Source organism: Gadus macrocephalus, chromosome 20 (genome assembly GCF_031168955.1).
Source record: "Gadus macrocephalus chromosome 20, ASM3116895v1".
NCBI lineage: Eukaryota > Metazoa > Chordata > Actinopteri > Gadiformes > Gadidae > Gadus > Gadus macrocephalus.
The window spans coordinates 8,432,126-8,459,625 of NC_082401.1; the positions used below are offsets into that span (position 1 = coordinate 8,432,126).

General features: G+C 45.5%; 1 protein-coding gene across 4 annotated transcripts in view; it reads right to left on the reverse strand.

The window, feature by feature from the left end:
- LOC132449116 (tensin-1-like) overlaps positions 1-27,500 on the reverse strand; it is a 107,211-nt gene that overhangs the window by 53,645 nt on the left and 26,066 nt on the right. For 3 of the 4 annotated variants that reach the window (XM_060040743.1, XM_060040745.1, XM_060040742.1), the window contains exon 2: positions 4,762-4,876. In XM_060040743.1, coding sequence (XP_059896726.1) covers positions 4,762-4,876 — 115 coding nt within the window. Of the gene's footprint in view, positions 1-4,761; positions 4,877-26,714 lie in introns of all 4 variants that reach the window. The other variant, XM_060040744.1, reaches the window with a different exon arrangement.

A 27,500-nucleotide genomic window follows, 5' to 3' on the forward strand; every position in this document is an offset into this window, starting at 1 on the left:
TAACAGAAATGTATCCTACTGGAAAAAACACCTGCGTCACCAGGCTATTTCCATGGCAGCAAAACACCCTGTCTCCCAGCAACAACCAAGGGAAGAGGAAACGCGGCCGTGTCATTATTTGGACCATGTGACTTTGTGTTTGTAAACACAGACATGGCTGCCAAATAAGGGGTGTCTGTTGGTTGTAGTTTTGTGTGTGGTTTTATGTGTGTGTGTGTGTGTGTGTGTGTGTGTGTGTGTGTGTGTGTGTGTGTGTGTGTGTGTACGTTTGTGTGGGTGGGTGGGTGTTTGTGTGTATGTGTGCTTTCGCCAAAGGGCAAGTCTCCCACTCTTAAACGTGTCTGCCTCGAAACAATACGACACTACAGACAGACATGCTGTAACATAGAGACAGATAACGCAGGCATTTCACTAGAAAGCCAGCTATTCTGTATCAGCGAGACAGACAAGCAGGCATGTAATTAGACGGACATGCTGCATCAGAGAAGACGGACAGGCAGGCAAGCGTGTCATTAGACAGACAAACTGTATTAGAGAGAGAGACAGGCAGTACGGCCATCCGACAGACATACTGTACTGAGAGACTGACAAGCAGGTATGTCATGTCATTAGACAGACATACTGCATCAGAGAGACAGACAGGCAGGCATGTCATGTTATTAGACATACTGTATCAGAGAGACAGACAGGCAGGTGTGTCATCAGACAGACATACTGTATCAGAGAGACAGACAGGCAGGCGTGTCATTAAACAGCCATTATGTATCAGAGAGACAGGCAAGAGTGTCATTAGACAGACATACTGTATCTGAGAGACAGACATGCAAGCGTATCATTAGACAGACATAGTATATCAGAGTGACAGACAGGCATGTCATCAGACAGACATACTGTATCAGAAAGACAGAGAGGCATGTCATTAGACAGACATACTGTATCAGAGAGACAGACAGGCAGGCGTGTCATCAAACAGCCACACTATATCAGACAGACAGGCAGGCGTGTCATCAGACAGACATACTGTATCAGAGAGACAGAGAGGCAGGCATTTCATTAGAGAAAGATATTGTATCAGAGAGACAGACAGGCAGCCAGGCGTAACAGACAGAGGGAAGGCGGACAGGGGGACAGGCAGACAGGAAGGTGGACAAGGAGAAAGACGGACAGAGTTTGATGACTCCAGTAAACTTCAGCTAAGGACATGTTTTCCCCCCGAGACCACCTGCTCCCCTTGTAAATCTTTTTTTAACTTTCACACACAAACACATGCACACACAGGCACACACACACACACACACACACACACACACACACACACACACACTTGCAGACGGAGTCGGGAGGAAGCAAAACAAAGCCTGGGTGTCGTTGGAAAATGGATGGTTCTATGTGGGACCTGACATCACGTTAACCCGTGAACCCTATCTGCAGACCGGGTGGACTGGAGCTTTCCCTTTCATTTCCACTCTGCTTTTTAAGTCTGACTCCCTCTAACGAGGACTACTCTTCATACTGTCTGGCTTTCACCAAATGAATTGTTTTTTGCCTATTTTGGGGCAACCATTTTATTACTGAATACTAGTATTCAGTATTATTTGATATTTATATCCTATCTATTAGAAAAATGTAAAAGCTCTGGGGGGTATATAATTAAAAGCATTCTAACTTGAATGTTTCAAGTAACCATTACAAGATAACAAAGAAAGAACAACAATTTGCATTGTTTTCCTATTGCTATTCAAATGAAACCCCCATTTTTAACGTTTTTGACGAACATCCCCTATTCCCAGCCCCCCTGTGAGAGTCGGGCTGTTGTGGGGGACATACTGTGTTTTCATAAGCAGCCCAAATCTCCTGGTGTTCACAGTCTATCCTGTACCTGATGGACAGGAAGTGGAACACTTTCACCCCAGCGACCGGTCGGGGAGAGCCAATGGCTCAAGTGGACCCATCTGCCTCAAACTTTTGCACAACTTCCACATGATTTAAACAAGCCAGGTCTGGGGCCTGCTGTTTGCCCCGTGTTTATTTTTACCTGCAGCCAGCCAAAGATGGGTGGTGTTTGTTGACTTGGAAATGTTTCATCCAAAATAAAGTAAACAGGCTTAGTTCACATGAGGTTGCCGATGTAACAATATGAATAAATAGATATGACAAAAATAATATAGCTCACACTCACACCGGGTTAAAAGCAAGGACAGAAGCATAAAGGATCAGGTGCTTGACGTTGTTGACCAACCTCTAGGTACTTTGCTTCTTGCATTTTGCCACTTCAGAACCCTACACCTACACTCAAAGAGACACCTGTTTTCCAAACGCCTCAAAGTTGTTTAGCCCAATGTAAAGAAAGAGGGTTGACTCATCCGTGTAACTGAGCAGAGAGCCATCCAAGATCAATGAGGCAAAGTGTCCTTTTAGCAAACACCACTATAGGGTAATGGAAACCCTTTTAACCCTTAGCCCTTTTGGACATAATTTTAACCTGTTCTTTCACGTTATTGGCTGTACCCCGACAGAGAGATGACCCCAGGTGACCCCAGGTGATCTTTGATCTAGGGCCGCTGACGACCGGTGTGTCAGCAATGCTTTTGTATTCCCTGAATTGTTGGGCTTTTCGCTTGCTAACCTTCTCCAAAGTGCTTTGAGAGGTTTGATGTTAAGGCACTTTTGAATGGCTGCTGGAGCCAGACAAACACAGTATTAAATGCATTTTACTTAGCTTGCCGACACTTAAAGGAGAAATCCGGTGTATAATGGATCTGGGATATGTTTAGTATGATAACGAGTTGGAATGCTCGTTTGGTAGCAAAAGCGCATGTAGACGCATTCTTAAGTTGGCTTTTTTTGGCTGATTCTACCAAAACGCTATAAACTTGGAATGATGGGGGCATGTGCTATTGTAAAAACTAAATCGCTATTTTAAACCACTTACAAGGCTAGAAGTAACCTGACACCTCTTTGGTAGTAAAATAAGGGTCTTAACATTTAAAACGAGGCATTGATAACTTTGTAAGTGTACAGATTGTTTATTAAAAGGACATTTTATACACACAATACTATCAGTAGTTCAGCCGTCGACGCCATCTTGTCTTTAATACTCGATAGGTAGATTGACGGACACAGAGCTTGTGGCAAAACTGAACAACACGCAAGCTCTGTGTTCGCCAATCTACTTATCCAGTCTTAAAGACAAGATGGCGTCGAAGGGTGAACTACTAATAGTATTGTGTGCATAAAGTAGGGCTGTGTGCGATATATCAAATATACTCTATCTATCTCCAAAATAGCTGTGTGAGATACATAAAATCATTATATCGTAAGTATCGAGTATTTTACGGTCTACTTCAAGCAACCATAAAGAGTTAACTGGGACGTGTCTGCGTGGTTTGTTGGGGAGAGGAGTTATCTGTCTGTCGACCCCGGCAAGGCACTGGGGGTAGAGGGCAGCACACCTACAATTCCTAAATTAATTTAATTCAATGGTCTCTCTCTCTCTCTCTCTCTCTCTCTCTCTCTCTCTCTTTACACCGGATATCTCCTTTAATCTCTCCAAGTCACCAGCAATTTCTTCTGTCATGAGGTGACCACTATCACATATCAGATAGCAGTTTGAAGCTTCTCTGAGGTCTGTCCAGGGAATTAGAAGCCTGGCAGAATAGTCTAGCGGCCATGATGTACGACACCCCGTTGAAAGGTTCTGTGTTTGACCCTTAGGGTGCACTCACACTAGGCCATCTAGCCGAGGCCGTGGCCGTTTTCACACCTAACCGTGCTCAAATCTGCCAGTGTGGGTGTGGCCAGTCTGGCCAGGCCAGGCCAATTTGGCCACTTGGGAGAGGTGTGCTGCTACGGTACGGGCCGCTACGGTACAGATGCTAATGAGCCGACACGCGCACACGCACGGCTACGCAACCTGAGCTGGATGACGTATAGTCCATGCGACGACCACGGACATAATAAAGGCAACGAGCCTTCTTTCCCATTAAACGGTAAACATATATCCAAATAAGCAACAGACTCAGAAAGGTGCGAACTGTGTTCTCTGTGTTGTTGTCCATTGTTGTTAGAACTCTGACTGGCGGCAGACTTTATTATGGTCCATGCAGCGGACGCTTGGGGATGACGTGTTACTTACGACATGATGACGTATGTACAAGAGCCTAGCGTGGCCAGGCCATAGTTGCGACGGCCAACGGCCACGGCCAGATGGCCTAGTGTGAGTGCAGGCCAGAGAACAATGGGGCCATTTGAGCACGGTTAGGTGTGAAAACGGCCAACGGCCACGGCCAGATGGCCTAGTGTGAGTGCACCCTTAATGTCCACAACCTACCTGCAGGCCTCATTGAGCTAGATGCCCTCTCCCCTACCTGCTCCTTAACCAGGTATTTCTGAACTCAAGTCTCTCTGAAGCTTAGCTGCTAAATGGCTAATTGTTAGGCTTAATTGCTAGACAGGTGTAAAAGCAACTGATTCCAGGTCTATCCAGTGAAAGGGAAGGCTGCGGGTAAGTGTCGTTTCTGTGTAGTGGTTAACTCCCAGACAAAAGGAAATGGGTTTGAGTCCACAAAATGCCTGTGTGCCTTGTATCTGAATTCATTTGTAAATCACTTGGGATTAGCAGTGGATTAGTCAATAGAAGTAAATAGAGGATGTCATTTGGGGAAAATAATCTTTCCCAGGTGTGTGCAGGGAAGGGAAGGGTGGGGCAGAGAGTTATTGTGATGGTCGGGTATAGGTGTGGGGGTGGTTCACCCAACTGACCTCTGCAGATGAGTCCGTCGTGGAGGATGGTTTGCTGACAGACGCCGCAGGGTCGGGTCTTCTTGAAACTCTTCACCCTGAAGGTGTGGGAGTGGACCGCCTCCAGCTCCTCTGGCTGCAGGGACACAAAGGACAAGGACCAGGTCAACAAACGTCAACAAAGAGGTGAAGCGGGAGAGATCGGGTGACACCTGGCTGGGCGGGGCCGTACCAGAGCCAGGTGTGGGGTTGGGTGGGAGGGTGGGGGTGGAACGTCAAGGTGCCTCTTTTCTTGTTCAATTCACTCCCACTGTTTTTGGAAGGGCAGTGGCTGGGCAGCGCTGAACAATTTGACAACATTGATTCTATATTTTGGTCTAATTTTGTCTCATCCTTTGTAAGTCACTTTTGAATAGTGCTAGATGACATGATGCACCCACGTGTAGTGGAATCAATAAAGAAGCATAGCATTGTAACTACAGAAATTTTTTGTTATATATTAGTAAGTAACATTTGGGGTGTTACCATAAACACATTTAAAGAGGACCGATTGTGGATGATGGAGGTATTCTTAGTCTTGTGGCCATTTTAAATAGTAAATCTGTGCTTCAAAGGTATTTTATATGTATACGTACAAATGGTTTATTAGCTATTGCAAAGAAAACAGGGAATAAAATGTACCTAAAAAAAAGCCTAAAGTAGTACATTTCCGTTCCTCTTTTGTGTTATTTTCTTTCTCTGCCTTTTGCTCTCTCACTCTCTCTTTACGTTTCCAGCTGGGTAATGGTAGGATTTAGAGACAAATCCCAGCTAAAAGCATTCTTAATCCATCCCATAATTACAGTCCCACATAAAGTAAAACTCCCAGGCACACTGTTTTACTTCACCTCAAACCAGCACCCATAAGCCTCAGTTGGCTGCACTCAAACCAGCCGACACAACAAACAGATGTTTTTCGCAGAATCTGATGGTGTCTGCTTGCCGTGAGACCATCCCGGCCAAACCGGTCTGCGATTTTATAAAATAATCAAAGCAATCGATACAGGCTGGATAATACTGTTAAAAGATTAACTAGAAATCTTTCTCAGAAGAGAATATGTTTTCGTTTTACTCTCAACAAGATTCAGAAAAAGCGAAGGGAGCACTGTGTCACTCTGAAAGGCCGAAGGTTATTGAACAACACGCGACCGTGTTTGGAACTCAATTGCTGCCGAGCCAAGGTCCGACTGGTGTTTGTTGACTACAAACTATCCTCAAACCAACCTGCTACACAGATGATTTCCCAGATCACACAACCACAACCTGTGATGAGACTCCACAGGGGCGCCCCTGTGGAGTCCCATCATTAGAACCAGCTCTGTCGCTCCAGGTTCCCTGTTTAAAAGACGTCCCAGGGGGAATCATGACTCATCTCCCTTGTTGTGTTTTCTGAGGTGGGTCTGGGGTTGTTAAACCTCAGTGTTCTGCCTCATTGCATCATGGGATGACATCATACCCATTAGCTTTCTGAAGGCGAGGAGGCCGGCTGAGCTCGCGTTTTGCTCCTCATGGAATGGAATGGTTGTGGTTTTTAAAAGGGAAGTGAAACCAAAACGTTATTTTTTTGCGTCTAACCATTTTAATAAGTCTTTTATGATCGTCAATTTAGTAATCAACAACATTTTGTGACTGTAACAAAAATGGAGAGAAAACAGAAGTAAAACCGCATGTTGTTGCCAGTGTCTGCCAACCTGTTAACGTTTCACTCTGCTCCAAAATACGGCAGCTTTTCTGTTTGTGACGTCAAAGTGCATATTCAGAGCCACTCCTACGTCACAGCCAAGTGAAACCGGCGAAAAGTTGTGTCTGAATGTAAGTGCTCTGTCTGGGCAGCAGTATATTTTGATGTCCACGTCCGTTTAAGCTTTTCAGACACACATAGCATAACACCACGGTGAGTGGCATACTTACATTATTGCTTGTAATAGCACTCTTGCACAACAACAAGAAAAGTATCACAAAGTTGGAGTGTGTCGTAGCCATGGGGATAATCCCCCCTCCTTTGTGGAACTCCAAGAGCGAAAAAAAAAATTCTTATCTCATAGTGTTTGATTTCAGGGGGTTCACCTACACCTACACTAAGTGTTCCGAGTTGTCCCCTGTTTACACAAATGTACACGTTTACACATATAAAACCAAATAAATTCTGTGTGTGTGTTTGTGTGTGTGTCTGTGTGTGTGTGTGTGTGTGTGTGTGTGTGTGTGTGTGTGTGTGTGTGTGTGTGTGTGTGTGTGTGTGTGTGTGTGTGTGTGTGTGTGTGTGTGTGTGTGTGTGTGTGTGTGTGTGTGTGTGTGTGTGTGTGTGTGTGTGTGTGTGTGATCTCCTGGCTGTAGATGCCCTTGAGCCTTTGAGTATTGTTATCGTCCAGAATTCCTAGGAGTGTGTCTGTGTGAGTGTGTGTGCGTTTGGTGTGTGTGTGTGTTTGTGTCTGTGTGTCTGCAAAGCACATGTTCCATGCGGGGATTCAACCTAAAGACACTTTAATTGGATGTGATTTCAACACAGGAAGTGGCAGAGTGGTCTCTGGCCAGTGGGCCTCTCTTAGCCCAACAAGTGTGTCCGTGTGTGGGTAATTTGTAAGTGTGTGTGTGGGTATTTGCATGTGTGAGTGAGTTGTGTGTGCGTGCGTGCGTGCGTGCGTGCGTGCGTGCGTGCGTGCGTGCGTGCGTGCGTGCGTGCGTGCGTGCGTGCGTGCGTGCGTGCGTGCGTGCGTGCGTGCGTGCGCGCGCGCGCGTGCGTGTGAGTGTGTGTATGGCATAAGAGAGTACATGGGCATGTGTTTTGGGGTATTCGTGCATACTGTATGTGTGTATATGTGTGTGTGTGTGTGTGTGTGTGCCCCTATGCCTTGTATGTGAGGAATGAGGGTTCCCGGGCAGCATTGCATTTTAACTCCTCTAACCACTAATGGTCTGTTCTCTTTCTTCTGGTGGATCTCTGAAGCCAGCGTGTTGGGAAGAGTCCTTAATTAACCCAACCGTCACAGGCTCCCTCTGAACCACGGGCATGAACACACACCATCCTCTCACATTCACCCTCTCATTGGCAGCCTCTCCCCTTTTCTTTATGACCTCCTCCACTGTGTCTCACACTCTTTTTTCATTCTTCAATCCCTTGCTTTTCAGGGGAACACTTCATCTGGGTTCAGTTTCTCTCACTCCATTATTCCTCTCTGCATAGTTTTTCTCCTGCCTCTTGCTCCCTTTCACAGGATTTTCTGTCTGTTCTCTATTCCTTTTGAGACTTGTATTGTACAGCCCTTTAATAACTGACCGCACATATGTGCACACTCACACACATACACACACACACACACACACTTACAAAATTAACCCAGACCCAACGCACACACACACACATACAAAATGTACTCACAGACACACAAAGCCACACAGCCACACACACACACACACACACACAAGACTATAGAAGTCTGTACCATAAAAGAAGAAAGCCTAAATCCCTTTTACATTTAACAGTGCATACCTGCTGGGTTAGACGGTTGGATGGAAGGTGCAAATGAAAATAATAGGGTGGTTTTTACATCTGCTGCTTGCCTCCCCTCTCCCGTGTCTTTGCTGCCCATCTCCCTCGTCCTTCTCCTGTCCATCTTTCCCTCTCGTACGAATCCCTTATCTCTCTATCTAGCTGTCTCCTTTCTCTCCCTCTCCTCTATGTCCTGTTTATCTGGCATCTGTAACTGTCCCTGTCACCGAGACTGGTTACAGCAATGCATTGTGGTTCCATCTTGGCAATAAACTAACAAGACTTCACATGTTCTCCCAGCCCTGCAAGCATTTGGTTACAAAACGAAAAAAAGGAAAAAGGCGGCCAGGGTAATGTTGCTAAGATAAGATAAGACAAGATACTTTATAAAACATGGGTGTGACATTTTGGTTCATAAGCCTTCTAACGCAAGTAAATGAGTTCATTAAAAAATAAAAAGATAAGAACAAATACAGACATTAGTGTGCCGAAAACCGGTCTATTAAGCTAATCTCTGCCAAACGGTGCTAATGATGGTTTCCGCGGCTACAGGGCAGGGTTGATTGCGTTGCCCTGGCTGCTTGGACACAACAACAGCAGTAGGGCCCATTCCACATCGCAGTGCCATACGCCTTGCCACTACGTAACGTAATTAGCCTAATCTGGTTAGGATAAAACAATGCGCTGGGCTGTGTCAGCGTTACCAGCATCACCAAGAGGGCATCTCAGGGTAGAGGGGGGAGGGAGGGGTGTAGCCAGAGAAGAAGGGAGATAAGGAGGGAGGGGTCAAGCCAGAGAGGTAGGGAGATAAGGAGGGAGGGATGGATGGAGGGGTGGAGGGAAGGGAGAGAGAGGGAAGCACTGAGGGGAAGAGAGAGGGGTGAGGTGGGACATCTATCATACCTCATCCACAACCACCCCTACTACCTCCACCAGGGAGGGAGAGAGGTAGAGGGAGGGAGGGAGGGAGGGAGAGGAGGGAGAGGAGGGAGAGGAGGGAGGAGGGAGAGGAGGGAGGAGGGAGAGGAGGGAGAGGAGGGTAGAAAATGCCATAAGATACCTGGCATCCATCCACACATGGCACTATCAGAGCAACCCAGATCTGCACATGCTGGCTAGGTGTCACCATTTAGTATTTGCAGAAGCTTTTTCCCAAAGCGACGAGCAGTGAATTCAGACACATGGTATTTTGAGCAGGGAGGGGCTAGCCGTATTGCACAATGATGCAGTAGACTGGTAAACTGCGGACATTGGGATTCTCACCCAGAACATTTGGACTGGGAGCAAAAGACTAGACTACATTCTGCCACCTATACTTTAAGGGTTAAGTAGTTATATTCAAATTCTTAACTATTGGTCTCATCCAATAGTCTGTCTATCCGCCCACATGCCTAATTGGATGTTTTGTTTGAGCCAGGCAGTCACCAGACTGCATATGTCGTCTCTTGAACAAGACAGAGGATAACTAATGTCAAGGAAAGCTGCTGGTTCCACGCCCAAACAGAGTGGTAATTGCGGTCTAAATAGAAGAGTTAATGGATAGGCACACCTTCTACCAGCTGAACAGACCACGGCCCATTGAAGATAGTGTTTCATAGAGGTTATTTTTTTTCTAAATTGGAATGATATTATGTTATTAATCTTGCACTGCATGTTCAGTCAACCATATTCTCCATATTTGTTGATATATTCAACCGTTTTTGGCCATTGTAGACATGTCATTTGTTATATAAGCTACTGGGCAGTTATAAATACATTGGTTTGTAAAATATTAGCAATGAGAGGATGTTAACATTGTTCAATCCTTATATTACCGATTACATAGTTATGCATGTTCAATAATGTTGAAGTTGATATGTGTTGATGTTTGGATGGGAAATGTAATCGGTTACATGCATGGTTCTCTTTAGAATCGTTATTGGTGTTATGGTGTTCAGGAATGGGTTCGTCATCAAAAAACATTTCAACCTCTCCCCCCGCTTTTGCTCCCCAAGTTATCCAGTGTGTTGATATTAGTTAACCGGGCGTCCACAAGTCTGCTGTCAAGATTTCCCTGAGCAGAAACATTAGTTAAACTTTAAAACATGTTGTTTGAATGCCAAATAATGATGCTGGATACATTTATTTATATGTTTTGTTATTAATTGCTGTGGCAAGTACAAAATATTATATAAACAGAAATACAATTGCTGTTGATTGAAAACATGAATCTCAGATTCCACACATACAAAGATGAATCCCGATAGTTTCCCAAGGAAAATGAAATACTCCCATGTCTTCTTGGAATAATATTACATGCACAAACACAAGCCAGTGATATTATATGTGGCAACCAGCAGAAGAAACATTGCTCCCTAAGACTTTTTTTTTTTAATGCGATTAAGTTACACAACTCAGCAGCTTCTGGTGTCATTTAGATTCTTTCGTTTTTTTGATGGGCTGAGAGTTGGTCACTCGGGAAACACAAACACACACACATAGCAAGTGTGAATGAGGGCAGATTGGGTCTGAATGTATTCAAGGACAGTTCGGTGGCAGCTCAGTGTAGTCATTATGAAAACCATGCAAAGAAGCACCCCAGCTCCCACGCCAAACCAAATCCTCCGTCACTTAACCCCCCAAAACACAACGTCAACAAACGGCACAATATTGCCGCCACTCTCTAGTGGATGGGGAAGATAGGGGGGGAGGGGCTTTTAATTGTTTCCGATCATTAGTGATTGGCCTGGTGCTGCCAGGGTTTGTTGATTGTTTGGGGGTTGGGGTGCACTTTGGGCAGGGGAGTGGGTTAGAATAATGGGGTGAAAGGCGGAGGAATGAGACGGGCGGGAGGGGGGGGGAGGCAGGAGATGGGGCTGGGTGCTAGGGAAGACTTGATGGCATTATTGGGGCCGAGTCTCTCTCACAGAAGATGCAGCTCCACTCTGACACCCATTTTCAGTAAACAAACAGACACCCCCACCCACACACACACACACACACACACACACACACACACACACACACACACACACACACACACCCGGACGGGGGGGGGTTCTCAGACGATGCACAAAGAAGGGAAACGTTTTGAGACAGGCACTGCCTGGGACCCCCCTAATAGCCTGGGTTAGGGTCTACACACAAACATACACACTCACTCTCCTGGGAAATGACCCCCCGCTCCCTCAGAGACGCTCGGGCATAATCCCCTCCACCCCCCCATGCATTCATCTCTATGAGCACACACGCATTACACACGTGCACACAAACACTAACAGCCTGCCAACGCACATACCGGCACGCATGCAGAGATACACACACACACACACACACACACACACACACACACACACACACACACACACACAGCCACATGCACAGAATATTAAGAGAACATAATTTGTCATGAGGGTGATAATTACATTTTCCTTGAGATGGTCAAATTCTATACGTTTAGAAAACCCAAAAATCACACACATGCACAAACACGCACATGCACATACACACAAACATGCACATACACACAAACACACATATGCATGAACATGCATATAACATACACAAACACACAAACACACACATACACACATATACATACACATGCACATACACACACACACTCACACACAGAGACAAAGTGCTCCAGCATGTGCCGGTGATGTTATGCTATGGAGTAAGTTCTTCCAGACATTCCAGCAGCGTAAGGTAACCAGGGGGCCGTGGTCCTCCCTCATGTTACAACTGAGGCTGAGCTGTTTCCCTCAGCAGCTCCAACACGCACGAACACACACACACACACACACACACACACACACACACACACACACACACACACATAGAGAGCTACATACAGACACAAACACACACACTCACGCATAGAGAGCTTCATACAGACACACAAAGACACACACACACACACACACACACACACACATAGAGCTACATACAGACACTCACATACACTCACACACATAGAGCTACATACAGACACACACAAACACACATACAGCTACATACAGACACACACAAACACACACACACATAGAGCTACACAAAGACACACACACACACACACACAAACACACACACACACACACACACACACACACACACAGACACACGCACACACAACTCAACTCTGTGACTCCATCTATACGCGATTAGCAATGGCAATGCAAGTGCACGTGTGAACAAAAAGCACACGTGCCTGCATGCTCACACGTGGCTAGATTCTCAACAGATATACTTGTGGTTTCTTGTTCAAAATAAGTAATAATCCATTGTGTTCCCTTGCAGCCTCTAAAATCGACTTATAAATCTCCTAGGGAACAATGACCGATCAGAATGTGAAAGACTCACTGTGCAGTAACAGACACAACTTCACTCCATGATCAAAATCCAGAATAACTGACCATAGTGTCTAAAGAAAGGGTCAAAACTTATGCGAATCATCTATGATATGAGACACCATTTTATACCATGGTATTGAGGGGTGCAGGGTAATCTAGAGGTTAGTTAGGATGTTGGACACCAAGCTGAAGAACTCTGGGTTCAAACCAAAATCAATACATTGATTTACTGTGAGTCATGGGTAAAAGCATGGTGTCTACACAACCAAATAGTAAAGATAAAGGGCTGCAAAATACACCTCCGATGCTCATCCAAGTTCGCCCATCCCAATGTTCTCTGAGAGGGGTGGGGTTGGGGGGGGGTGTCTGTGATGACATGATGTCCCAGAGGAAGGGGGGGGGGGGGGTCCCTGTGTTAATCTTCTCCACCACCAGGCAACTGACTCCCCCTTGACCTCAACCTTGAGGTCCCAGCCCACTCCCCATACTTTGGTGACTAGGGTCTGGATGATGTCAACCCCCCCCAGAGCAGGAAGGTATTGATTGGTCACCACGGCCGGGCCAACCGCAAGCAGTGGTCCAGAAGTGGGTCACATCATGGGTTCGGTCGACTGCGTTGATCAGCTGGTCCATGAGGATGATGATAGCGTCTCTCGTATGGTGCACCATGTGCAGGGCTGTACACACATATACCTCCATCTGGGGCCCCTTTGTCTGTATGTGGTTGTGGTGTGTGTGTCTGTGTGTGTGTGTTTGTGCAAGTGTGTGTGTGTGTGCGTGCGTGCGTGAGTGCGTTCATGCGTGTATGTGTGTGTGTATGTGTGTGTGTGTGTGTGTGTGTGTGTGTGTGTGTGTGTTTGTGTGTGTGTGTGTGTGTGTGTGTGTGTGTGTGTGTGTGTGTGTGTGTGTGTGTGTGTGTGTGTGTGTGTGTGTGTGTGTGTGTGTGTGTGTGTGTGTGTGTGTGTGTGTGTGTGTGTGTGTGTGTGTGTGCGAGTGCGTGAGTGAGGCTGTGCATAAGATTTGTCCTTAGTTTTTTGTTTGTGTCAGCGTGTTCAAATATGTCAGTATGAGAGAGAAAGAAAAATTGTGTATTTGAGTGTATTTGTGTGTGTGTATTTCTGGTTCTACCATTCGTTAACAGTTCACTGCTTGTCTTCCCTCTTTCGCTGAACGGTCCCTGAAACTCCCCCCGGCCGTGTTCCCCATTCACAGGCCCACTATTCTTCAGCCTGCTCCGCTAAACGCAACCTGGCAAGGGCTGCCTGACCTTTGACCTGCTCCCTGCTTCTCTCCTTCCCCTTCGCCTGACCACTCCTTCCCTCATTCGAGTCTACACCTCCTCCTCCTCCTTCTCCTCCTCTAGCCAGCGTTCCCATTAACTACTACTGGCAAAAGACAATTTTTTTTCACTTTTCTCGTATCCCTTCTGTTTGCCTCTCCCTGTTTTTTGCATGATTGTGTGTGTCCTTAGCCACGTCCCCGTCCCCCACTCACACAAACACAGACACAAAAAAACACAAAGCCACACCCCTCCCCTAAAGACAAAGTCCCACCCCCAACATGGTGAGCCCCTTTGGCAAGCTTTTGGCCGTCTTTCACATCAGAACTTTTGATATGTTAACTCAACTGCCCCGTCTGAGTAGGATCAGCGATCAGCCCCTGCACCGGGCGCTTTCAATGGCCAGCGGAGCCTCAACACAGACCACCAAGGAAGAAAGATCTTAAGGTTATAAACTGAGTGGCCTCCCAACATTTCGCATGTGTAATTTTTCAGAATTTCCCGTCTGGAACCTATCTTATCCCATTTTGACCGAACTTCATGTTATGCCAAGAGCTGCAAATGCAAGTGTGCCGTATGCTATCCAACACCTTCCTCATTGAAATGCATGGACACTGTTGGTTGTCTAACCACACTACATCTTATCCCCGATTTGAATGCAGCTTCACAGCGTTGGGGTGATGTGATCAACACAGGGGTATAAGATTTAGCCAACCGACCCAAACCCAAACCAGAAGAATCCCCTCATGTTGACAGCCCGCACCTCGATGAGAATCATTGCGCCGATGTTATCCGTCACAACTCGACTCCCCTTCCCAGAACACGTCTAGAACCTTGCATGCACTGTGAGCGCACGCTGTCCATACACATAGACATTGTGCATACAGACAGGACAAACACACGCCCCCATACACAGCCAGAGAGAAGCTAGGGGGCCTAACAGAGGGAACAAGAGAACGAGCTCTTGTTTTATTCTGGGTTCATTTAAAGGACTTATGTGTACTTATAAGGTAATAGATTTAATAAAATGGACCAGAAATCCTTGCATCCCAGCGAAGCTCTGGCTCGATAGGCATCGGCGAAATCTAGCCAAGACCCTCAAATCTCTCGCTGAATGTATTTGTGACACTTATCTTCACCACATTGTTGTGAAAAGAAGCAACAAAGCACACAGCACAGGTGAAGCAAGGAGGCTGGAGCACATAAACATAACACCCCAAACCGTAGCAGTGACAGGAAGATGCATCGAAGGGGTATAAACAGTTTCCTTTCCCAGTTTCCCAACAGGCTCAGAGAAATAAACACGAATTATGCCAAATCTACATGAGTCACCATCTGCATGAAATGGGAACATTATTTATCTTACACCAAACAGTTTATGCCTCTGTCAAGGCAAACCCGATGAGGATTAAAGACAGAAGGGATGGAGTTACATGCACCAAGGGGCTTCCATCCTTACCCAAACACACAGACGCTCCCCTAACATGCGTTTGATCCTTTCCTTTTTTTGAGGTTGCATGCTCAGATCCGGTGTCGATTAACGATTATCTGTCTAAACAATGTTACGATTGAGTTGACCAATCGGACACACACACATCCGCAAGTGCAGGAGGCAGCCGAGTGGCCGCTGAGCTGAATGCATTACGACTTATATACACAGGGGAAAACTCCAAAAGCCAACAGGCATGGGAGAGCTTGTTTACCCCAAAACATGTTAAGTTACACTCCACAAGCACCTTCGATAGCCTCTGTCATTTTCTTTCCCTGACTTCTGTGGCCTACCAACAGGTATCAACGGGGTCAGAGGTCACACTCGATCTTAGAACTCCCAGCAGCCAATCAATGTCTATCGCCAATGGGTTATATGACGATTCGAAGTGCTTGTATTCATCCCCCATTACAAAAATGACTGACAAATGTGAAAATATATTGGAAGGGAAATACCGAACAAAAAAAGCGTGACAAGGGAAAATTGTACCCACCTCAAGGCTAATTAGTGTCACCTCTGTCTCAGGAGTTCAGGCTGAATGAATAACAAGACTGTCGTATCCGGACTGTGACAGCACATCCTATCAAATTAACTTCCTGAACTTGAATGGAATAAAGGCTTTGGGCAGCTGATAGTGTTATCACCGCCACACGAGTCCACACACCTCACAGCTAAAACAAAGTCTAGGGCACAGAATACGTCAAACTCACTGGCAATGGGGGAAAGATCTGACATTGAACCCAAATACATAAGCTACTGGCTGCATGAGGTAAAGCTTCAAATTGAGCGTTGAATCGTTTGTTAGATTTGTTCCCTTGACACAAACTAATAATGTCTAAATGACGAGAGAAGAGTCACAGAATAAATTAGTATTCAAAAAAGGTGTTGTATAATTATAGCTATAGTTTTATTATATATAGTTGTATTGAGAAAATAACTGAATGACTGAATGAATTAAATGCCAGAGATTATCAGGACAAACTTCTAATGCCTGAGAACAAGCCACCTAGAGAGACGTAGGATCAAATGTAATCTGTTTGACGAGGCACAAATAAACTCCCCAAAACAATGGCCGCGGTCGCACATTGGATGCATTGAGTGTAATGGAAACGTGAAAACTTGGTTGACTTTGCGTTAACTTTGAGCAAGAAAGGGGGAAAAGACAGAGGGGGCAAATGCACTGGTAAGAAAAGTGAGGGAAGGGAAGGAGGTTTTTGTTAAACCCCTTCCTTCTCCATTTTCTCCGGGGTCTCCAGTGGCTTCTTACAAATCAAACCGGACACACAATGAACAGTCACCTGCTTTTCATTTAGGGGGAAAACACACCGCAGGCATTCCAGTCTCTCCGTACTCCCTTCCCTCTCTCCCTCTCTCGCTCCAGCTCTTTCTCCTTCTTCCTCTGTCTCTATACATTTCATCTCACCAACTTGGATCCCAGGGAGGAAATTAGCCAGTCATCCATAAGTAAAGGGAAGAAATCCCCTTTTTCCTCAAGGTTCCTTAACATCTTTCTCATGGGTTTCCCATGGTTTCTTGTTGTTTTCGCTTGGTTTACTCCTGTATTGTTATAAGTGGACCGTTTGTTGAGTTGCACAGTTGAGGTTGACTTTGAATCTTGGTTCTGTAATGGCCAGATGACAATTAGAAGATTAGACATTCATGTCATTGAGGCAGGCACATCATCAACTAAACAGAAAGGATAAGTAAAGAGTATTTCTACTACATTTTTATAACCATTTAGTAGATTTGGATAAGATGGGGGAGTGAATAAAGAATAAACTTGAGACAGAAAGAAACAGAGCTCTGCCGGCTTCAACCTGATTGGTCTGATTGGTTTACAGACAATCAACGTCATCTTCAAATCAATCGCATGATGTGCTTTAGGTGATCAGACACGTACATGTAGGCAGGCTAATCCTTCTCGCTCTTAGCCAGAACTCACAACAAACAGAGTCAACAACAGCTGACCATCCAACAGTCTGAGATCTACTAGTGGAGCTGCCAGAAACCAATACTCTCATAACAATCTAACCCGCTGGATATAACGTCATGCTTTTATAGAGAACTGTTTCTCCTCCTTTTTTTCATAGGTTGATTACAAATGATTTAATGTGGCCAAAACAAAGTTTTGATTTGAGTCCATGATCACGCAACCGTTTCATATGATCAGTTCTCACATGATTTTCAAAAAATTCCAAATCACAGATGTTTGCAAAATCACTTAAGCAACTATATACATAAATATGACTGACTGAGGTTTTGGGATTAATTTCTGATCTCCCATTCAAAAGAATGCTAATGAAGACCCATTCCTAAAAGATGAAAAATATGAGGTCCCAAAAGAGAAAGAGGGGTCCAGTTGCATACCGTCATGCGTGTCTTTATTATTAAATTGTTAAGCATTCTACAGTATGTTCCCTCTGGATGTTAAATTCTACTGCCGCAAATGCTCATATCTTGCATTTTCTCTCTCTCTCTATTATATTCTTGACCGATTTTGTGATTTCAAAACTACAACTCAGAACTTTCTTAAAAAGCCTAAAGTAAAATTGTTACTATTTATTATTGCATACATTACAACATTGTGCTGTCATTTCCTGGCATAGTTTCATGATCAAGTGTTCCTCCTTCAAAAATCCTCCTTGGGTTTCAAAACCCAAAAGATAGATTGAATTTTTTGTTTCAGAAAACGTATTTGGGGTGTTGTGACATCGCAGCCTTGAGGGAAATAAGCTGTGCATATGGAACAGTTACATCACAGAAGAGAAAGGGGATTGATGGTTCCTCCTACAAATGGTTGGGTTTCTAACTAACAGGAAAAAATGGTTTACTCCAAGGACAGCGAAAGTTTATCACGAGCGCTACGTGCCAGGGTAAGACAACATACAGACACATGTTTGCCATTATTCCCTGTTGACATATGGATGGGTCAGAGAGAATAATAAAGAGAATCTTTATCATCTATATACCTGGATTTGTTTCAGAATGTGTTTTCCTCACATCTAAGTTTACTGGCCTTTCTCATCCTCAACAGAATGTTCCTTGCGGTTGAAGACAAGGTTCATTGAGTGAGTTTCCCAGTAGCGACTTCTCCTTGTGGGACCATTCCTGTAGCTGTACTAGTCATAACACATAAAGCACATCCAATTGACATGATACACACATCCGGAATATTCATGTTATTTTCCAAAAATCAACTCCCAAGTCCCTCAAAGAAACTCCTTGGGCTGTTATACCTTTGTGTAATTACACTGGGGGACATTCAGAATACCTGAATGTCATTCAACCCAATTCCACACAAATTGATACAACACAGCCCAACGGGACACCGCCGCTGTCCACTGCGAATGATATTGTTTGGCATATGATTGAAGTCTGTAGGATACAGGAGGTTTGAATTGTGACAAGGGTGACAAGGATGGGCCTCTTTTAGTCAACATATGTCACTTCGATTGACAGATCAGTGGCAAAGTGCCTCCAAAGGTCTGGGGGAATGTCATGGAATAGAAGGAATGCCAAATATGGCATTCAGATGACAACACTATCTTGAAAAGGCCTACATTTTTATTTCGGAGGAATGAGTCCTATTGAAAGAGGTCTGCTTTCGCTCTGAGGTCCCTTATGATTATTCATGTTCCACACAATACTCACACAATTGTGAGTATTTTTCTCTATGGGATTCTGATTATCTTTCCGGTCGTTGATGTGCATGGTTTTATCAAATTCTGGCCCATTTCCCTGAACTTAAGAAAAGTTTTATTTATTTTGCCCACCTTGAGAGTAATGTCAATGCTGTAAAAGGTGTCACTAGTCAAACAGCAGAACAAGCCTAGGAAAAAATAACACTTGATAACAGAAAAAGTGACCTTTGGTTCAAAGTCAAGCAGAACCACAGTCCCGTTCACAAGAGCCATGCCGGTTCTTAAGGTCTCCATACAGTCCAGAGATACATGACACTAATCCAACACAACACCGTACCACCACCCACTTCTCAAACCTTCCCCCCAGACTTCCCCCAAACACAAATATTTCCTTTTGTTTGCCTGGGTGTTATTACAACCAGATAGCCCAGTAACAAGAACTCTCAGTCGGATTTTGACAAGAGATCTCAAACCAATTTCAGCAGAGCCGAGCAGACACGAACATGGCCTTTGTTATTATTATTCTAATTATGATCTGACCGGGGAGATTACATAGCAGAAGTCGTCGTGCTTCGCCGCTGTTGAGGCTCCTAGGAGCCCCAGGGCCCCCCCATCAAGCTTCCTGTTTAGCTGAAGAACCATAATTACTAACAGGTCCCAACACCTCCCCTACACTCCTCAGCCAATACCTGCTGTTGCCTCACTTCCTGTCAGGTGACCTTTGACCTCCTGTGTTCTTGATAGCAGTTGCTGGCTCTCCCCGTGAGTGGAATCACCTGTGTGGGTTTACTCTCCAAGTTCAAGGCCAGGAATATGCCTCTACTCGTGTGGAGGGGGAGAAGCAGCGATAAGGTATTGTTCAGTTTTCCAGAAGGAAATTAGTAGGAGTAAGCATGTTTTATGAATCCCCTAATGTTCTAGCATAACCTATGAATGAACTGTGAAGTTGTTGTTCAAGGTTGTGTTTTAAATACAATGTTTAAAACAGGGATAGCTGCAGTCTTGTGCTTCAGGGCGTTTGACTCCAATCGAAAAGGAACTGGGTTTGATTCCCCAATGTCCACAGTCCACGTGAAGTTATCCTTGAGTAAGACCTCTGCCTGCTCCTTAATAACACATTGATGAATTGACCGCAAGGCCCGTTTGCATAAAGTTAAGAGTCTGCAAAATGACTTAATCGTACTCAGTGTCAAAAAACATTCCCTGAAAGGACGAGGTGTTGACTGTCACTAGTAACCAGCCCCTGTTGTGCTGGTTGTTTGTACATGTCCCGGACAAACATGGGCCATGTTCATGCTCCTAACTTCTTGGGATCCAAGCCATCTGAACACCATGCTACGCTAGCCATCGACTTCAAAGTCACACAAGAAGTCTTTTTTGGATGAAGGGGGGATCATTTGATGCAGGTGTGCACTATGCATCAAGTCTAACCCATGTTAGACCAAACAAGGTCACTCACAAAACAAACAAACCCATGAGGCACAATAAGGGCCCATTGAAAACATGGAAAGTGTATGTGAAGTGCGCAGCATTGGAAAAACAACATGCACACACCGTCTTTCAAATCTCTTTTTGATGAGTTCTCAGTTGGAACCGGATCCCCACCCATGTGTTTCTCCCACTTCCTCCCTACCCACATTGCACATTACATTTGGCGTATTTTCTGTAGATAGTCTCTTTATTTATATTGCATGTCTTTTATCTTCTATCTAAGGCCGGCCCTTTTGAAGACACTCCAGACCCTTCACAGGATTCATCCTGGAACCACTTGTACAAAGGGGCGAGGAAAAGGGGATAGGATAGTGGAGTGGTTTAGATGTTTGGCTCTCAGCCATAAGGTGCTGGGTTGATTCCCAATGTCTTCAGGCCACTTGTAGATTTCCCTTGAGCAAGGTTTCCTGTCCCCTACCAGCTCCTTAAAGACCTATACATGTACCTTTATGGTTAGTTGAGTGAAAGTTTTCATAAGGACTATATAGTGAAAGTTATAAGCCATGAGAAGTGAGGAACATAACTAGTTGGGCCATATCCAGTGGAGCAGACAAACAGGTAGAAACATGGGGCCCCCCCAACTCTAAACTGGAGGTGCCCTTCAAAGGGTTGGAGGGGCACGGAGGTCATATTGTTCTAACTCAAACACATAAGGGTCAGGGGCCCCTGAAGTGTCACATCCCCTTATCAAGGGCCAATGTCTGATGCAGTGCCACTGCAGGTTAGCAGGCAAGATTCTGAACCGGTGACTTTCAGGAATGGTCACTCTTTTGGGGGGGGGGGGGGGGGGGGATTTCAAAGTTTTCTCTGTAATTATGACCTTGTGCATTAATCTTCCCCTCTCATCTAAAATGTAGGAGAGGGGCGATGGATTTCCTGCAGGTGGGATATTAACAGCACAGAGATGAAGGATAAAATAACTCAGGAGCTCAAGGGGAACAGAGGTGGACTTACGGAAGGACGGCGACCGTAGAATCGATCGATCAGAGTATGCTTTGATAGACAGATAGCTGGATGGATCCATGAAGTGGTAGATCAATAGATTGATAGATTGTTCAGATGGATTTTTTTAAGATAAATAAAGATTTGGTGGAAATAATGTGGCAATTAAATATAATATATGGTTTACATAATGACAATTATTTTGTATGTTCAGATATTTTTACAAACCTTTAGTTTAACTTTGAATATGTTGATAGCATACAACCATAAAAATATCCAAAATTTCACAAATGGGGAGTTTACCCCATTTGGGTTTAAACCCTGGCATTAATCCAAGATTAGGCTCCGACAGAATGGGTAGAATGGGAACTCAGCCAAGTTTGGAATTGTGAAAGTCCCTCACCATAGAGGACAGGAAGCCCAGGGGAGGTTTAAGGCCAGTGTGCCCAGTGAGGCGTGCAGGACCCTAGGGTGTCCTGTGGGTCTAAATGGGGGGTGGGTTTTGGGGGAGTAGGGCAACACAAAGCTCCACATCTCCCATAAATCAAAAGGAACAAGGGTTTTAAACTTTCTATTATGGGTTAAAAACACAGATGTAGCGGATCCTTTTCCGAGCAATGTCCTACACATTTCAGCCCGTCACACTCGAGATTCCATGAACACACACACACACACACACACACACACACACACACACACACACACACACACACACAGGTGTGCACGTGGACCACATTTACATACACACTATCACACTCACACTAACATACACACTCCCTCAGACACACACACACACACATGCATTTGGGAGACAAAGTGGCATGTGCCCCAGGGAGAAGGGGCAAGAGGAACGTAGAGGGAAAGAGTGATGCCGGAAGGGGAACGCATGGTAAATCCATTATAGCAGCAGAACTCTGTGGCAACATGAACCCAGATGTCACAATTACAGAAATGACTCAGTTTTTCAAAGGCTCTCCACATATGGTAGATTCCTAGGAGTGGGGGAGGTATGCTTTAATGACGGATCATTAATTGGCAATCGGAGATGAGGTAAGATCGGAGATGCAGGAACAGATAAAAGCTTACAAAAGTCTAGGGAGAAACTCATTAGACAAATGCAGGATCTCTATAGTTGAACTATCGGAATCTAAATCCAGGACTTGCATAATTTAAAGCTGTTAGCTTTTTTAGATCCAGAATCTATTACTATTCCATGACTGTACACTTTATACACACTACTACAACAAGCATCAACCAAGACAGAATGACCCCTCGAAGTGTTCAAATGGACAAGGAACAAATCCAACTTATCCATCAAAGCAAGGTCAGCAGTTATGGTCCAAATCCATGTGGAATGGCTAACATTTTGAAACTTTCATATAAACAAACATCAGAGATCCAAGGCATCTTCAGACAACAGTACTAGCACAAAAATAACCTTGGAACCCAGAGGTTCTCTAACAGAGCCAGCTAGAACCAGTGGTCTGTTCCAATAGTTTGGCAGAACATCACACAGTAGGCTAGTGCAGGTCCATATGGGGATCCACACACAGGGGAAGCTGGGCTGACCTGTAGGTTAAAGTAATATCTCACATTAACGTTCTGTAGACCCCATATCTGGGGTCTACAGGGAGCAGTGCAATTCCGCTGGATAGTCCTGGAGTGTTTAGGAAGGTTATGCTCTGTTCTCAAACAGCACATATAGCCAATGCAGTCATTTTAGAAGACACTTTTATCCACGGCTTAATTGGGGTTTGGGGCATCTTACTCAAGGTTACCCAAAGATTGACTATGGACATTGGGGTTTGACTCAGAACCTTTGCTTTGGGAGTCTAATGGTGCACCAAACCATTGAAATAACTTCTAGCACTCAAGGGACTTCGTCTGAAACCCCAATCCTCCACATCCTAAAACAAATAAATTATTTAAAAGAGAAGTGACTGATTAAAGGAGTTTTCTAAAAGAGCAAATGTTCTCAATTTCACAAATCAAAGACCAAAACAAAGTTAATGGCCTGCAGCATTCCAGAGAGGAACCACCAGCCATGCACCCTGCAGGGCGCTCACGCTATGGCCCAGAGCGTGGGCCCAGAGCGGGCCGTGTTAGCAGGGGATATCCATCATCCCCTGTAGCTCTTTGAACTGTGACGGTACAGGAGGTTGAGCCAAGGGTCAATATTCACGTTGGATCGTCCTGGGACCCTGCCTCTGTCTAATGGCTTTCTGCTCCCAGAGACAATAAGGGTACCTCGTGAAATCCAAAGGGCCTGTTACATCATACTCAGACAAAACCTTCCAGACCCTCGCAAGTACAACATCTGGTGGGGTCTGGCAGAAACCCTACTAATGTCCTTCGCTTGGCGGAAACAAACAGGTCAAACCTTTGATGAATCGTTTGTTTTCCTACGCATGACTCTTTCAAGACAGATGTGGTACTGGTGCTGATGGCACACAATTTTGATTGGTTCTCTCCGAGGAGCTCGATGAGTTTGTCCTCTCAAACCTTTTTTTTATGCCTTTTCAATCTTGAACAAACTTTGTGTTCCTGAAGAGGACACTTGATTGCTGCTCTTCTAAGAAACCTGATGAAATTGTCCCTCAAAACCTTTTGCTCTTTCATTAATTATTCAGAATGTTTGGAGGAAAGGCGGCGTTGTTCCAAGGGTCCTTTTCCCTGATGTCTCATATCACCCTTTTCTCCCCCGTCTTATTTTTCGCTGGTGGCTTCTTCTATTCATTTCCTCTGCCCTTTGATTCTTGGCTGTCATTTCCTTTATTTCCCTCGGTAAATATGGCTTTTTTCTTCCCCCTTTTTGTATGATGGGAAATCTGTACTTAACCAGGAATCCATCTTGCCTCTCTGACAGGAGATGAATCCTCGCCTTAAGTAAGCCATGGAGATACATAAACGAATATATTTATATATATATATATATATATATATATATATATATATATATATATGTGTATATAGATATACGTATTGTCTGGTTCACAGGCAGGGATGGTCTGTTTCCTTCATCTGTATTCCCTCTCTGTCGCTCTCTCGCCGTCTCGCTCTCCATAACAGCTTCTGCAGATGTATCTGCTCTCCAGACGGCCTAGAAATACCCCTCCAAGAAAGCCGGTTCTATATGTGAAACAGTGGGGCTGTTATAATGACCGCCTTCTGATACAGTGCATCAGACATGTCCCACACAATTTAGGAGATGCTTTTATCCAAAGCCACTTAGGGGGACTTCAGATGAACGTCATTAAGTTAGCAGGTAGGGGGTAAGGACATCTTGCTCTGGGACGCCCTGCGAGTCTAATCTAGTACCTTGACTGAGAATTTAACCCACCAGCCGTTACAGTATCCTACCCCACCCTCATTCACTGCCAAGATCCGCACATTGAATAGCCAATTATGAAAACAACAATGTCCTTCATCCAAACGAAGGTTTCTCAGTGATGTTAAAACCAGCTGAAATGTACTCTTCCCATAAAACATGTGAGCAGATCCAGTGGAAAGAGAGCAGGGAAATCGTGGCCAAAACGCCTACTTCGGCTACACACACACAGCACAGGCATTCAAACACAGCAGCGCCGATGCGATAAGTGGCCCCGGCATCACGCGGCCAGAATATACGGCTCCTAATGACCTTATCCCGAGACCTCGGCTCCGACACAACACCCTATAAGTGAGCTGGCATTGTCATACAGTCAATCAGTGACCTACAGCTTAGCTGAGGGGGCCTTTCAGATGCTTTTACGAACCCCCCTCCCCTCCCCTCCCCTCTCCTCCACCACCACCACCACCACCATCCCCATCACATCTCCCACCCCTCGAGGGAGGGAGTGAGGGAGGGCGGGAGGGAGGAAGGGAGGGAGGGAGGGAGGGAGGGAGGGAGGGCGGGGGTTAATGGTAATTAACTGATGAGGAGCTCCGGAAGATTATCCCGTCTGCTCGCCGAGCGCGTCGCAGGGCTGTGATGTGCGGCGGGCATCCCCCCCCCCCCCAGGGACCGTCTCAGAACGGATCAAGATGAATATCAATAGACTATTCACGGACTCAAGACCCCCCCCCCCCGCCCCTCCTCTTGCTGTCCTCGTCTGATAGGAGAGAGTGGCGTGCGTATCGTTTTATTTATTGGCCGTTGTGCTTTTGGAGAATAAGTGGTTCTGGGAAGTTTAACAGCTCAGGTCAAGGGGAGACGGCAGGGGTTGTTTCAATCGTGTTTGTGTCGTTGTTTTAGCCGTTTTGTTTTCCCCCCCTTGGGGACGGATGATCTCAACAGATAGGGTTCCTCGTCTTTGGAAGAAGCTTGGATTGCAAGGGAAAAAATTCAGAGTGGAAACGCACGGCAGATTAAATTATACCAGAGGAAAGCAGAAATAGCGTTGTGCCTCCCTACGAGCCAAGGGTGAAAGAGGGACGAAGAAATAGAGGGAAAGGAGCGGGATGGAGAGAGAGAGAGGGAGGAGAGGAATGTAGAAAGAGAGGGAATGACACAGAGAAAGAAAGAGTGAGAGAAAAAAGAGACATTTACTTAAAGGCTGAATCCATACAGACCGGATTATAGTGTGACGATCGAAAGAAATTGGGTTGATCAATGGTGGAAGCAAAAAAAAATAAAAAATTGAATCTCTTTTTTCCATTGTCCCTCTTTCTCTTTCTCTCGTCCTCCTACAATTCTCTCTAAAATGTCCTTCTCATGTCTAATGTGTCACAACCCCCCACCCCCGCCCCAGTCAGGCTGCTCGCAGACACCCTACCCCTCATCCACCACAGCGAGACCACCCAAACATCACATTGACCCGCTGGCTCTGAGTGACCAAGGGACGTCCCTGATGAATCGGCTTTCTAATCTATCCTGATTGATTAAATAAAAAACAACCGGTGAAACACCAGCACTGGGTCAAAATCTTTTGATGTAAACGCTACTGCGAACAATCATGTCCATGTGCAAAAGTAGCTATTTAGTTATTGTTCCGAGCTTTAACACTTGACTGACATAGAGAAAGAAGAAGACAGATTAAAACCGTGAGAGGATGAGACGGACCGAGAAGCAGACATAAACGAGAGCGGGGGGTAGAGAGTGAGAGACAAGTGACGAGCAGAAGGAGAGAGAAAGTTTAGAGTGGAGAGGAGAAGAGCAATCAAAGGAGATGTAGGGAGAGCAGAAGAGAGTGGGATAGAGATAGAAGGAGGAGAGGAGAACAGTGTGAGAGAGAGAGAGTCAGAGAAGACAGAGAGAGGGCTGCATTAAAGGAGGTGTACAGTGTCATCTTCTCACCCAGAACATGCACGAGAGGCAGACCCAGGTGCGTGCCGGTCCGACCAGCGCCGGAGGCAGGCTGAGGGACACAGACGGCATGCTGGGAAGCCTTAACCGGGGCGCTGGAGGGGTTTGGTGTTGTCGGTGGGGGTCCAATTATGCTTAGGGTCCTATAGGTCCTGCAGGTCCTGGTCCCGGGGATACTAGTGTTGCGTCTAGTGCTGCAGAGCACCGGCTGCAGCTGTGGTCCTGGGCTGAGTGCAGTCTATTCCACATGGTGAGCAGTCTGTCAAATCCATGACCGTCCAAGGAGCGCACACTCTTCTCTCTCTGTCTGTCTCTGTCTCTGTCTGGCACTTTGCTCTGGTTCTCAGCTCTCTCAGTGCTGTCCCTCTCTCTATGACTCCCTCTCTGTCTCTGTCACGTACTTACTTTCCCTGACTGGGCATTCATCACTTTCTCTCTCTCTCTCTCTCTCTCTCTGACTGACTTGCTTTCTCCAATTCTCACTCTGTGTCTCCTCTCTCAACTCCAAATTGAATCCCGACTGCCTGCTCCTCTAGTTCTCTTCTCGCTCCCTCTCTGTGTGTGTCAGGTCTACCTCTCTCTCTCTCTCTCCCCCTCTCTCTCACTGTGTGTCAGCGCTGCCTCTCTCTCCCTCCGCCGGGAGAAGTATCACAAAGCCTTGAGCAGGGGGGTCAGCCAGGCCCACTCCACAGGAACAGAGGAGGAGGAGGGATGAGGGGGGAGGGGTCTCAGAAAAAGAGAGAAGGGGGTCCTACACTTATCCCCCCTACCCAACAC